Source organism: Calidris pugnax, unplaced genomic scaffold (assembly GCF_001431845.1).
Source record: "Calidris pugnax isolate Ruff unplaced genomic scaffold, ASM143184v1 scaffold63, whole genome shotgun sequence".
NCBI lineage: Eukaryota > Metazoa > Chordata > Aves > Charadriiformes > Scolopacidae > Calidris > Calidris pugnax.
The window spans coordinates 6,829,644-6,843,318 of record NW_015090852.1 but is presented as its reverse complement, the minus strand read 5'-3'; the positions used below and the strand labels follow the sequence as shown (position 1 = coordinate 6,843,318).

General features: G+C 36.7%; 1 protein-coding gene across 1 annotated transcript in view; it reads left to right on the top strand.

Moving 5' to 3' along the window:
* ASPM (abnormal spindle microtubule assembly) overlaps positions 1–13,675 on the top strand; it is a 30,630-nt gene that overhangs the window by 8,369 nt on the left and 8,586 nt on the right. Inside the window, exons 8-20 of the mRNA XM_014943345.1 lie at positions 263–404; positions 483–613; positions 1,294–1,469; positions 1,570–1,715; positions 1,794–1,879; positions 3,261–3,479; positions 4,099–4,315; positions 4,402–4,547; positions 4,637–4,765; positions 5,518–5,712; positions 6,466–10,293; positions 10,564–11,091; positions 12,996–13,162. Coding sequence (XP_014798831.1) covers positions 263–404; positions 483–613; positions 1,294–1,469; positions 1,570–1,715; positions 1,794–1,879; positions 3,261–3,479; positions 4,099–4,315; positions 4,402–4,547; positions 4,637–4,765; positions 5,518–5,712; positions 6,466–10,293; positions 10,564–11,091; positions 12,996–13,162 — 6,110 coding nt within the window. The remainder of the gene's footprint in view (positions 1–262; positions 405–482; positions 614–1,293; positions 1,470–1,569; positions 1,716–1,793; positions 1,880–3,260; positions 3,480–4,098; positions 4,316–4,401; positions 4,548–4,636; positions 4,766–5,517; positions 5,713–6,465; positions 10,294–10,563; positions 11,092–12,995; positions 13,163–13,675) is intronic.

The window sequence follows — 13,675 nt, the reverse complement described above, 5'->3', positions numbered from 1 at the left end:
AAAGGCACTTGTTTTAAGGAGGTTCCTGATTGATTCGTCAGATGCGGATGGTCAGACACGTTTTGAAATGAGACTGGGTCTCCTGAAATTTCCTTTGGTTTTATTGTTAAGTGACTGATTTGAAAAACTGATTGATTTTTAGAGATTACTAAAATACTGAAGTAGTAAGATGGTCATTAATGTATGTTATTAAAAAAACCCCTCATAGTATTTAAAGTAACTTTTAACGGTTCTTCTTTTTTGTCTCCTTTTTTCATATTAGACTGTTTATGGAGAACTGATAGCTTTGGAGAGTAATAGTGATGTTATGGGGTTAGCAATATTTATCCTTAATCGCTTGCTTTGGAGCCCTGACATTGCAGCTGAATACAGACATCCCAGTGTGCCTCACCTTTATCGAGAAGGTAACTACTACTTCCAAAATTAGGTTATTATTAGCATTTAATTTTTGAACTATCACATAATAGGTTCTGTCTTTTTAGGTCACGAAGAAGCTTTGTCAAAGTTCACACTGAAAAAACTGCTCTTGTTAGTTTGCTTTCTGGATTGTGCCAAACGGTCCAGAATGATTGACCATGACCCCTGCCTCTTTTGTAAGGATGCAGAGTTCAAGGTAAGAGAGCTGTGGTTTGATGCCTCACTCCAATATTGTCCTAAGACTCAATGCAGAGTTTTTTAATTTTTTATTAGATTTGACTATGTACTTTTTAACAAGGCTTGGCTGTTCAGCCTTTTGCATGAACATTCTCAAAGCATGATCTCACAGTAATGTAAAGGAATTACCAAGAAAATTTTGGTTGTTGGTCCTGTAGGAATGACTCCATTATCTTGCATTATTTGGCTTCCCTCTCTGAAGCTAAGCTTCTGCATTATTTTAAAGTGTCCCTCTAGCATACTTAACCGCAGGTTGGTTTGATGGGCTTTTCTGTTTGGTATTTTCTGTTACGTTGCTCTGTTAAGAAAGACTATGCAACATCTGTTGTACAAAGGCTTTGATTAACAAATATGTTACATTCATATAAAATCACTTTTCTTGGGTTTGTACTATATAGACAGGCAGACTGAGGAAACAAAGTATTCCTGAATTTGTTGGTGCTTTCAGTGACCTAGTAGCCAGGTACAATGAAAATTAAAGCTGTGTGAACTAGGTGAAAATAAATTTTAAAAAAATTATAATAAAATTATCATTTTAAGTAGTAGGCAAGGAAATATGAATTGCAATCTGGAGAACAAAGGATAAAAATTGTATTCTGCTTGACAAATATTTCCTTTTTTTTTTTTTTTGTCTTTTAGTCTAGCAAAGACCTTCTGCTTGCATTTTCTCGGGACTTCCTGAGTGGTGAAGGTGACCTTTCCCGCCATCTTGGTTTCTTAGGACTACCTGTCAGTCATATTCAAACTCCACTGGATGAATTTGATTTTGCTGTTACAAATCTGGCTGTGGACTTACAATGTGGCATTCGTCTTGTGTGCGTTGATACAGAATTATTTTGAGCTATTTATTTTCTTTTATAAAATACTTAACATGAGCTTGGCTAAGGTATTAAACTGTGAAATTCCCTTTGTTAGGAGAACAATGGAACTTCTTACCAAAAACTGGAATCTTTCAAAACAACTGAGAGTTCCTGCAATAAGTCGTCTCCAGAAGATGCATAATGTTGACATTGTTCTTAATGTACTCAAGGAGCGAGGAATTCACTTGAAAGATGAAAGTGGTAAGGCCTAAAAATCAGTGTTATTCCAGGTGCATTGGAGGACTAGTGCACACTTTAATTCCATGTTTTATTTGATAGGAGCTTCAATTGACTCCAGGGATATTGTGGATAGACACAGAGAACGAACATTAGCACTCCTGTGGAAAATTATCTTTGCCTTCCAGGTACTATTCAATTACTTATTTTGTTTGTTTGTTACTAGTTACAAATGAGCAATAACGAAAATACCAGTCTTTCAGGAATATTTGTTGTCTCTGAAAACCTCTACTAATCAAATTTATGAAATAATTTGCTTTGTATGTTCAAAGTGCCATGCAAACTTCACTTAAATCTGCTAACTGTTCAGTTTAGATAATATTTTAACTGTTCTTTTTCTTATATACATTCATAAGTATTTGGAAAAAAACTTAACTTTTGAGTTTATGCTGTATGCCAACAGAATTGATAATCAAAAGTAAAAGAATGTTGGTCTCCAAATGCTGGTAAACTCTTACTAACTGAAAAGGACATTTTGAGGTTATGCTGATAGACAATTTAAGAGTAAGCTCTGAAGCTCTACTTTTTTCCATTCATCTGAAACAGTCAATTTGAGGACACCTTCTTGAAATAAGAATGAATATTTCTTAGGCATTGCTACAATGGCATTTCAAAGCTACTGGAAAATATTAATAGAGCAAGGAAAAATAGTTTTCTTAAGACTGTTTTAGAGAGTTAACTGGGGTCAGAGTCTTTTGAAAATAAATGTCCAACTGATAAATCCAGCTGGAAGTAACATTAAGTATGGAAAGTAAAATAAGGTACAAGTTGAGGTGGAATTTCAGCACTAAGTAGTCAGGTATATAAGCACAATCAACTATATTTAAAGCAAGAATCTCAGGGGCTATAGCCACAGAACTACCAGAGAGCCAGAAGAACATAATTAAACCAAAGGTAACTATTTTCTTTCTTAACTACAGTTACAGTATTGAATAGTTACCTTCCTCTGCTTAGTTCTCCTGATGCATGTGTCACAGCTGCATTGCTTTTGATTAAAGAAATAACTTCAGTGAGGAGTGGCTTTATCCAAGCTCTGTAGATATGCTACTTCTTCACCAGATCTTCTCAGACCATCACATCACCAGCTCAAGTCCTTTCATAATCCCTTAAATGAGGAGTGGTACGTGAACTCAGTAGAAATGCAGGTGAAACACTGAAATTGTTGTTTCCTCTGAAAGTATGGTGAAATAACACAGGCTGTTTCAGGCAATTTCCTTGTTTCCCCCAGCTATGGAGTAATGAAGTAACTGTTTTACACAGAATAGTGGGAGTGTGGGTTTATGTTCTTTTATTTGAAACAGTTGGTAGCGGACACTTCCATTTCTGCTGGCAAATCCAGATTATCCACTAATGATTCAGTGTGGCAGGTACTGCTAACTAGTGAGAGTTAGTTTCTCGTTAATAAAATGCTGTATCTAAAGCCTCTGCATCTAACCGCTGCAACACGTGACACATCAGGCTGTTGGTGACATAAACAAAATGGTTTGGTTTTTTTCCCCTTCCTAATAGGTGGATGTTTTTCTTAACGTGGAACAGTTAAAAGAAGAAATTGAGTTTTTAAAGAATGCACACAAAAGAAAAACACAATTAGGTGCTCTTAAGACTTTTCCAAACTGTTTTAGAGTACAAGAAGATAACAGTAGTAACTCCTCACCTCAACGTTACAGTGAAAATGTGAAGCTGCTGATGGCATGGGTCAATGCTGTCTGTGGATTTTACAATATCAAGGTAAATAGTTTTCTGTATGCTTCAGAAAATGCATTCTTTGCTGTCGTAAGAATGTTTATTCTTTATAGAGCATTAATCCTAAAAGTATTTGTGCATAAAATGTTGACCATTTATAAGAATTTTAAGAATTAAACGAATGTTTGGGGTAAGATATATTCCTCTCCTGAAAGAGATGTTTGTTTAGGAGGGGCATATTGTTTGTTCCTTCCAAGAAGAGAAGCCCTGTTCAGAGACTTATTTCTGGTCTGAATACAGTCCCACCTGCTGTTTTTTATGAAGGGCAAGATGCAGCACTTAAAACTGATGACAGTTTGGAGCTTATTTCTGCGCTGAATATCTAGTGTTAAGGTACCTATGGAAGTTTCTTGGGGGTCCTTCTGTAGCAGGATTGCGTTTTTCTTGGTTTCTTAAGTGTTTCCTTTGGACATTCACTGTATAGTATATCACTGTACAGTTCATCTGCAAAGGAAGCACTAGTTTCATAAATTTTTTGTTCAAAAAAAATTTGTACTTAGTCACTTTCAAAGGTACAAGATAATTGGTATAAACTGGATATAGAATTTGTTAACTGGTATCAAAAATTAAAGGGACTTGTATCTTACTGTATTTTATTTAACAGGTGGAAAATTTCACAGTGTGTTTCTCTGATGGTAGAGTATTATGTCATTTGATTCATCATTATCATCCATGTTACGTGCCTTTGGAAGCTGTGTGCCAACGTACAACTCAAACAGTAGAATGCTCAAAAACTCATACAGTGGGACTGAACTCTTCATCCTCCTCCTGTTCAGAGTCTGATACTTCTCTAAACGTTACGGAAGGAATGCTTGACCCAAGTGAGTTATTTGAGGTACAGGAGTTAACGTTAAATATATTTATTTGATGTGCAATTTGATTTGACAACTATTCTCTCTTTGCAAAGCTGTAACTGCCTCAGTCCTGTACAAGGAACTCTTAGACAATGAAAGGAAAAACTTCCAGCTGATCAATGCTGCAGTTTCTGACCTGGGTGGAATACCAGCAATGATTCATCACTCAGACATGTCAAATACAATTCCTGATGAGAAGGTAAGACACCTTTAGAGTTGATATAAACATTTTCTGCTGTCCTGTGAATCTGTATAGCCTTTAACTTGCTGTGCTCTGCATTTGTACAGGTTGTTATTACCTACGTGTCATTTCTGTGTTCGCGGCTTCTAGATCTTCGGCAAGAAACTCGAGCTGCTCGGTTAATTCAGTCTGTTTGGAGGAATTACAGGCTGAAAAGGGAACTGAAACTTTCTCAGGTACTCTTTGCCTGCTCAATATGCATTGTTTCTACTTTGAGAAATACTGAATAAAGAACATAAATTCACTGTTTGGAGTATACAGGTTTATTGGAATAATATTGGTGTTTAAATTAATGAATACCATTTTTATGTACGGTCTTCTTGGTGTAATCTACTAACAACACTGTCATTTAAGACTATTCTGAAATAATTGCATTTGTTTAAGGGCTAGTGTTCTTTCTTTTATGTTCTTATTAGAGCATGTTGCCCCTTAAGACCTTTTCCCAATATTTCAAATACAAAATGTTTGCACTGCTTCCTTAAAACAAAAAGGGAGTAGCTAATTTTAAATTCCTGTTAATGGCTACAAGATGAAAAGACTAATCAAACCTCTGCATGGATTTAAGTTTTTTTTTTCAGGAGCCAAACTTCACCAGTGTTTTGAGTTAAGTCGCATGAGTTCTGATATTTTGTTTCTTGCTTTTCTGGTAGTTATACCAGATCTTGTGATGGTTTTAAAACTATGACACCATTAAGGTTTATAAATGCCACCCCTGTGTTTGAGATGCATATTATTCGATGTTGAAACAGTGTTCAAGTGAAATATTCTAAGAATCTGTGATGTAGAAGGGGGCAGAGGTCATATTTATGTGGGGTTTTTATCAACAAGCTAACTTTTATGCAAATGCTTTAAATAGTTCTTTTAATACATCAAAAACTTTAGGGAAAATTCTAATCCTAACTGTTCAGTGGAAATTCCCTCTTTGTAGGAAAGAGACAGAGCTGCTCGGATAATTCAAAAATCTGCAATAAACTTCCTGTCTCGTCGACGCTTCCTGAAGAAAGTGAATGCAGCAGTTATCATCCAGAAGCACTGGAGAAGATACTTAGCCAGGATGACTCTTTTAAATCTGAAAAAAACAAAACTGGAGGAATCCAGAAGTAAATCTGCCACAGTCATTCAGGTAATATGATCTAAAGTGAAATTACAGAGCAAGGAAACCCTCTGAAACCTAAGAAAAAGGCTTGCTCATTTGTTCTGCTTGCAGCAAACAATGTCTTTGTGAAAATGTAATATTCCCCCTTCCTCTGCAGTCCCCTCCCTTTTGAGGTATTTTGCTGACTTTCTCTCTTCAGAGAGACATGGTAATTGACAATCAGTGTATAATTTGTTATACAATAAACATTAAAACACTGAGCCTTAAACCAGTCAACATAAGGATTGATCAGATTGTGTTGGCTTGCCTCTTTGCAGCTGCTGAATGTTACCAAAGAAGCTTTAAAAAAAATAAATAATTACTCTCCTTTTATTATGTCACCTGTGGTGGGCATGTTCAAAATGGCAAACTTTAGTTATCAGTTGGTAGTTGAGCCGTTAATTTAGTTTCTCAAGATACTTTCCCCTCTATTACCAAAAGCTTAATATGGCATTCTTAAAGCACTTTTTTTGGAACAGAGATTAAAGAATCACTGACTTATCTAATACTTTAAAAGGCAATCTTTTGTTCCCTAGACAAATTTAGCTTTTTCCCCAGAATTTAAATTGCTTAAAAAACAATGATCCAAGCATTTGGCTTTTTTTTTTTAATTTTCCAAATATTGGGCTTCAGTCTTCCTAGGGCTTAAGAGATCTTAAAAAGTCCGATGTCAGTAGTTCTCAAATTTAGGCTTAACTGGAGATATGATGAAAATACTATTTTTTCTGCTTTTTCCTGCAGGCTTATTGGAGGAGATACTCTGCTAGGAAAAGATATTTACAGCTAAGATACTATGTTGTCTTTGTACAATCAAGGATAAGGATGGTGAAATCTGTTGCTGCATATAAACGAATTCTTTGGGCTACTGTTACAATCCAAAATCATCTGCGTGCATCTAAGTTGGCAAAAAAAGATCGGCAAAGATATGAAACCTTAAAGTCTTCAGCACTTACTATTCAGTCCGCATTCAGAAGATGGAGAAAGCACAAAATTCAACAGAAAATTAAAGCAACTTTAGTGCTTCAGACTTATTTCCGAAAATGGCAATCTTCAAAACTGGCTAAAAGAACGAAGGCTGCCCTTGTCATACAGTCTTGGTACAGGATGCACAGAGATCTGAAGCACTATCTGCGTGTTAAGCAAAGTGTTATCAAGATTCAGGCTTGGTACCGCTGTCAGCTGGCTAAACGTATTTACCAGGAACACAGGGCAAAAATAGTGACAATTCAACAGCATTACAGAGCTTATAAACTAGGAAAAACTGAAAGAGAGCACTATTTGCAAAAGCGTGCGGCAGTGGTAGTTCTCCAAGCTGCTTTTAGAGGCATGAAGGCTCGTAAACTATACAGGCAAACAAAAGCAGTTTGTGTTGTTCAATCACTGTGGAGAATGAAGAAAGAGAAATTACTATTTCTAAGGTTAAAAAAATCTGTTACTACATTGCAGTCACACGTGAGAAAATACCAACAAGTGAAAAGATACAAAGAGATGAAAAATGCTGCTTCTGTAATCCAGGCTTGGTATAGGGCACATGCCTCCCGTAAAAAAGCAGCTGCTTCTTTCCAGAGGATGCGTCTGGCTGCTGTTGTCCTACAGTCTGCCTACAGAGGAATGAAAGCTAGGAAAGAGGCTCGCATATTGAGATCTGTGATAAAAATTCAGTCAAATTACCGTGCTTATATTGTCCGGAAGAGATTTAAATACTTGAAAGATGCAACAGTGAAGATTCAAGCTTTTGTAAAGATGAGGCAAGCACGTAAGAATTATTGTGCGTTAAGAGAGGCAACGCTTTATGTTCAGCGACGGTATCGGTCTCATAGACATGCTCTTCAACTTAAAGAAGATTATAGGAAACTGAAGGGAGCTTGCATAAGAATTCAAGCAGTAGTTCGAGGCTATCTTGTCAGGAAACAAATGCAAAGGTTGAGGGAGACTGCAGTATTCCTCCAGGCACGCTACAGAATGAGAAGAGACAGGCAAAGTTATTTAAACATCTATCGTGCTGCTGTTGTCATTCAAAAACATTATCGTGCATACAAAAAGCAGCTGTGTCAGAGGCAGGAGTTCTTACAAGTTAAAAAAGCAGTCGTGTGCTTACAGGCAGCCTGCAGGGGTTATAAAGCACGCAAAAATCTTAAACTTGAATACAGAGCTGCTGTTAAAATTCAGACTGCTTTTAGAGCTCACGCTGCAAGAACGAAATATAAGGCAATGGTTGAGGCCTCCATTGTGGTTCAGAGGTGGTACAGAGCTTGTAAGACTGGCAACAGGCAAAGACTGAACTTCTTCACGACAAGAGCGGCGGTGCTTTCTTTACAAGCAGCTTTTCGAGGCTGGAAGGTACGAAAGCAGATCCGAAGACAATGTGTTGCTGCTACTAAGATACAGGCTGCCTTCAGAAAATTCATGGCTTTGAAAAAATTCAGACGTATGAACCACGCTGTGCGAACTATCCAAAAGCATTACAGAGCCAGTGTCATAGGCCAGAAACAACGGCAAGAATACATTCAGCTGCGTAACTCTGTAGTGCGTCTTCAGGCATTATGGAGAGGGAAAACTGTGAGAAAAACAATTCAAAAGAAACATAATCTTGCAACAGTTATTCAGTCCTATTACAGAATGCACGTGCATCAACTAAAGTATAAGAAACTAAGACAAGCCACTCTAGTGATTCAGAAATACTTTAGAGCTTACTGTATGAAAAAAACCCAACGTGCAATTTATCTAAGAACAAAGGCAGCTGTGTTAGTCTTGCAGTCTGCTTACCGGGGCATGACTGTGAGGAAACAATTGAGCAAACTAAACAAAGCTGCTACAATTATACAAGCTGCCTTCAAATCTTACCTGGTCAAAAAGGACTATGAAAGACTGAGATTTGCAGCTATAGTAGTTCAAAGGCGTTATCGTGCAACTATTCACACTAAGTGTGAAAAGCAGAAATATTTGTCTTTAAAAGAAGCCACTCTCAAAATGCAGGCAATGTATAGAGGTGTAAAAGTTAGACGACAAATTCACTGTATGCATCGAGCAGCTGTTTGTATCCAAGCCACGTTTAAGATGCATTGCATGAGCGTAAAATATCAGGCAATGAGAATGGCAGCAATTATAATTCAAAGACAATACAGAGCATTTTGTTTAGGCAAAGTAGAACGTAAGAAGTACTTGGAGCTAAAGAAGTCTGTCATTATTCTTCAGGCTGCCTATAGAGGCATGAAGGTCCGACAGAACTTAAAAACTTTACATCAGTCAGCAGCAGTAATACAGTCTTACTATCGAATGCACAAACAACAGAAGGATTTCAGAAAATTGTTGCTGGCAACTAGGCAGATTCAGCAGTGGTTCCGTGCTTGTAAGGAGCGAGATACACAAGTTTACAACTATATGATTATGAAAAGTGCTACGCTGCGTATCCAGGCTGCGTTCCGTGGTATGAAAACAAGAAGACTTTTAAGAACTCTGAATGAATCAGCTGCACTTATTCAAAGAAGATTTAGAACTTTTATCCAAAGAAAACATTTTCTTTCCATTAAGACAGCTGCTATTGTAATTCAGAGGAAATACAGAGCAACAAAACTAGCAAAAATTCAACATCAAAAATATCTCTCTTTCCGTAATGCTGCTGTTATCATACAGTCTGCTTACAGAGGCTTTGTAGTAAGAAAAAAAATCCAGCAGATGCATCAAGCTGCTACAGTTATTCAAGCAACGTTAAGAATGCATAAAACTTATATTTCTTATAAAGCTGTCAGGCTTGCTTCAGTAATCATACAGCAACATTATCGTGCTTACAGAGAAGGGAAGCGTGTGAGAGAAAGATACTTAAAAATGTACAATTCTGTTTTAGTTCTTCAAGCTGCCTATAGAGGAATGAAAACAAGATGCCTCTTGAAGAAAAGACACGAGGCAGCACTTATCATACAGAGAAACTACCGAATGTATAGGGAGTACCGCCATTACAGAAGAGTTCAGTGGGCGACCCAGCTAATACAGAAGAGATACAGAGCCAATAACCTGAAGAAAATTGCAGTACGGCATTACTCTGCATTAAAGAAAGCAGCAACTTGTATTCAGAAGGCTTTTCGAGACAGGCAGGCCAGAAAACGTCATCAAGAAATGCACTGTGCTGCTGTTGTCGTTCAGAAAAATTTTAAAGCTTTTAGAGAACGTCAAAGGTATCTCTCTCTTAAAGCCGCTGCTCTTGTCTTTCAGAGAAGATACAGAGCTTTGATTCTGTCAAGACAGCATACTTCGGAGTACCTTTCTCTTCGCAGAGCAACTGTTTGTATCCAGGCTGTGTACAGAGGTATCAGAGTGCGGAAGAGTATTGAGCATATGCATTTAGCTGCGAGTACAATACAGTCAGCCTACAAAATGCACAGGACTAGAAGGTCCTATCAAAGGATGAGAATTGCAGCTATTGTTATACAGAACTACTATCGATCCTACGTTAAAGGAAAGAATCAACGACAGAAATTTCTGACAATGAAGAATTCTGCTCTTGTTATTCAAGCATCATATAGAGGCATGAAGGAACGGCAGAAACTGAAAATCATGCATGTTTCAGCAATTGTAATACAGTCTAGTTATCGCATGTACATACAACGTAGATATTACAAACAGTTGTGCTGGGCTGTCAGAGTTATACAGCAAAGGTTCAGAGCCAAAATAGCAAAAGCAGCTGACATGGAAAACTATGCAAAACTGAAAAAGGCTGTCATTTGCCTTCAGTCTTCTTTTCGTGCTAAAAAAGCTAGAGAGCTGTATAAAACCAATGTTGCTGCACGGCGCATACAATCATTCTTAAAAATGCGTGTAGAGAGGAGGCGTTTTCTTGAAAAGAAAGCAGCAGCTATAATGATCCAGTCCATGTTCCGATGCCAGAGAACAAGGACTCGCTATAAGTTGATTCAGAGTTCAGCAGTTGCTATTCAGAGGTGGTACAGAGCATGTCACAGGGCTCGTTTACAGAAAGCAGAGTATTCTGCTCAAAGACGAGCAATAGTAATTATTCAGTCTGCCGTCCGTGGTATGAAAGCAAGAAAAATAGCAAGACGGATACGAGCTGCAAGAAAGATTCAGTCTTTTCTTCAGATGGCTGTGCAGCGTAGAAAGTTTATTCAACTTAGAACAGCAGCTGTTACAATACGAGCCTATTACTTAATGCATAAAGCTAAATCACAGTATACAAACTACAAAAAAGCAGCAGTTGTCTTACAACGATGCTACCGATCCCGCTTGACTGTGAGATACCAAAGAACAACTTATTTACAAACCCGGAGGAACATTATCATTGTGCAGGCTAGAGTCAGAGGATTCATTGAAAAGAAGAGGTTTCACAGAATTAAAGAAAGCACAATAAAAATTCAGGTACTTTTGAATGGGTAGTGCTGCTTTTGGGGTGGTTTGGTTTTTTTTTTATTCTTTTGTGGGTTTCATAAGATTACTGCTCTTGGAAACAGCAGTTTATATGTTAAAGTAGAATAAATTTCTGAAGTATTATTCTACGTGGCAGGTGTATAAAGCTTAGTACCACAGCAATGAGTCTCAGTTCAGCTCTGTTTTGTCTTTCCATGCTGAGCTACTTATCTTAAAAAATTAACACCTCTTTTTTCTTGTTTCTCCTCTAGAATTTTACAACTTCAAATGAGTTCTGATACTTGTGTGTTTTTCTGTGGTTCTTTTAAGACTATTTTTGTCCTAGCTGGCTTTCATATATATAAATATTAGTAGTTCTAAGGAACATTTTCTTTGATTAGGATGTGAATGAAAGCTGTCTTGGTATGTTGAAATGAGTAGGCACTGGTATTGGGTATGAAGTGAAGTAAATGTCAAAAAAGACATGACTGCTGCATTCTTTAAGACTTAGGAAGTCAGGAGTAAATCAATCACGTTAGTTCTTTTAGATTTATTGAATGGCCCCAGACTAATTTGAGTGCCTAGCTAGTATTTTGAAGAGAAATGTAAGGAGAGAAATTGTGTTCTTACTGCATGTTTCAGTGGTTACCTTGAGTGGCACCACATGAAACTTAGTGTGCAGCTGTATCTGTGGTTTCTCAGAGGCACTCCAGAAAGTGGGCAATATTTAGTTTCATGTTTTTTCTTTCTATCATCAATGCAATAAGTGTGTTCAGCAAGAAGTAATGATAATTGTTTAATCTCCAAGTAGCAAGATAAATACCCATCCAGTGTGAGTTCAAAGAGGTTTAAAAGACTATTTACTCTGAAGTGCTTTTTCAATTATTTTTTTGTTGTTGAGAATGAGGGGGAAAAGTATGTTTCCTTCTTCTTTATATTAATTATGATTTGTATGCAGTGGGAGTACCCTTTTTTACCCCTCTTTTCTTCTGGGAAAAGCTTTAAGTGACTTTCTGTGGTGGCCTTAGTTATTTAGTTATTTTACCCTAAAGGAAGAGGTTTCTCTTCAGGGTATTATTGGCATGAAAGGAATTTTTCTCCCCCAGATCAGGGAAGAAAGGGAAATAAATAATCTCTCATAATTTCTTAGGTTGCTATTACTATCTGGTTGAAATAGATAAGAAAACAGGTGTGCCTTCCTTATCTCCATGTTTTTTGAGGGGAAGTGTCAGCTTCTTAGTTATTTTCTGAATGTTTAATTTAAATATCCTGAACAATACATGTATGATTACTTTGCTTAAAAGATAGAAAACAATGATTAATGGGGAAATTGAAAATATATTTACTTACAATTTGTTTCTCTAACAAGCCAGTGAGTACAGCTGTACTTTAAAATATGCAAACATCATTCCAGTCAATACCATGCAAGTTGTGAAGTATTCTTTGTCTTTGTCTTTTTTAAGGCATTTTTCCGGGGATTTATTCAGAGACAGAAATACCTTCAGTGGAAGTTTTCTGCTGTATTAATACAACAGCACTACAGAGCCCATCGAATGCGAAATATTGAACAACAAAGGTACCATCAAATGAAAAGAGCTGCCATTAGAATTCAGGTAATCCCAGACAGTGTTTTTTGTTGTTGTTTGCTCTCTCTTATATTTGTTTCTTTATGACATATTTATTTTTACAGATGTTAGAGTGGCATTTGTGGTATTTCCCTGAATGCATTTCACTTGCCACAGAAAACATCCTCAAGACATGAGAAATTAGATACTTGTAATATTGTAGAGATAGAATTCCTAAAAGCCTGTTGTGCTAATGTGACTTTTTACTTTTAATTTTGTTTGTTCCATTAAACAACAACAAAACAATAATCAAATTTTGAATTTTTTTTTTTCTTTTTATATACTTAATAGGCATCATATAGAGGATATAAAACCAGGCAGTGGGTTAAAAAAATGAGAGCAGCACAAGTAATTCAAGCCTGGTTCCGGGGCTGGAGAGCACGAAAGGAATATGCATCTGTGGTAAAAGCTACACGTGTTATTCAGAGTCACTTCAAAACAAAACAGCAGCGGACATGGTAATACTGAATTTCATATTAATTTCTCTACTTTCAAAGCTTTTATTAGATAATTATTTAGTACTGATTTGCACTCTATGAAATGCCTATAGATTCTCAGGCTCTGACCCTGCAGCATATATGTGAAGGGCATGAACATAATCCTGGGATTATTCTTTTGCACGAGACTTTTTTTATGTTTAAATATTTTTCTGGACTGGAAGCTACCTCACAAACTTAAATTATGCATATTGGGGATCTAGAAAGGGTAGGCCTTGATCTTCTTTTTCTTTTTTCTTTTTTTTGTTTTTTCTTTTTTGTCTTTCTCTTTTTTTCTTTTTCTTTTCTTTTTTCTTTTTTTTGTTTTTTTAAAGGAATGATGTTCTGGATATTGTTAAAGTTGCAGCATAAAACTAATAGGATGAAAACCTATTTTTTTATAATGGAATCGTTAAATTAGTTTGTGTTTATTTTGCTGTCAGTTTTGCAATAAATGCTGTGCTAGATCAGCCTGATAGCTCATCTTGGTCAGAA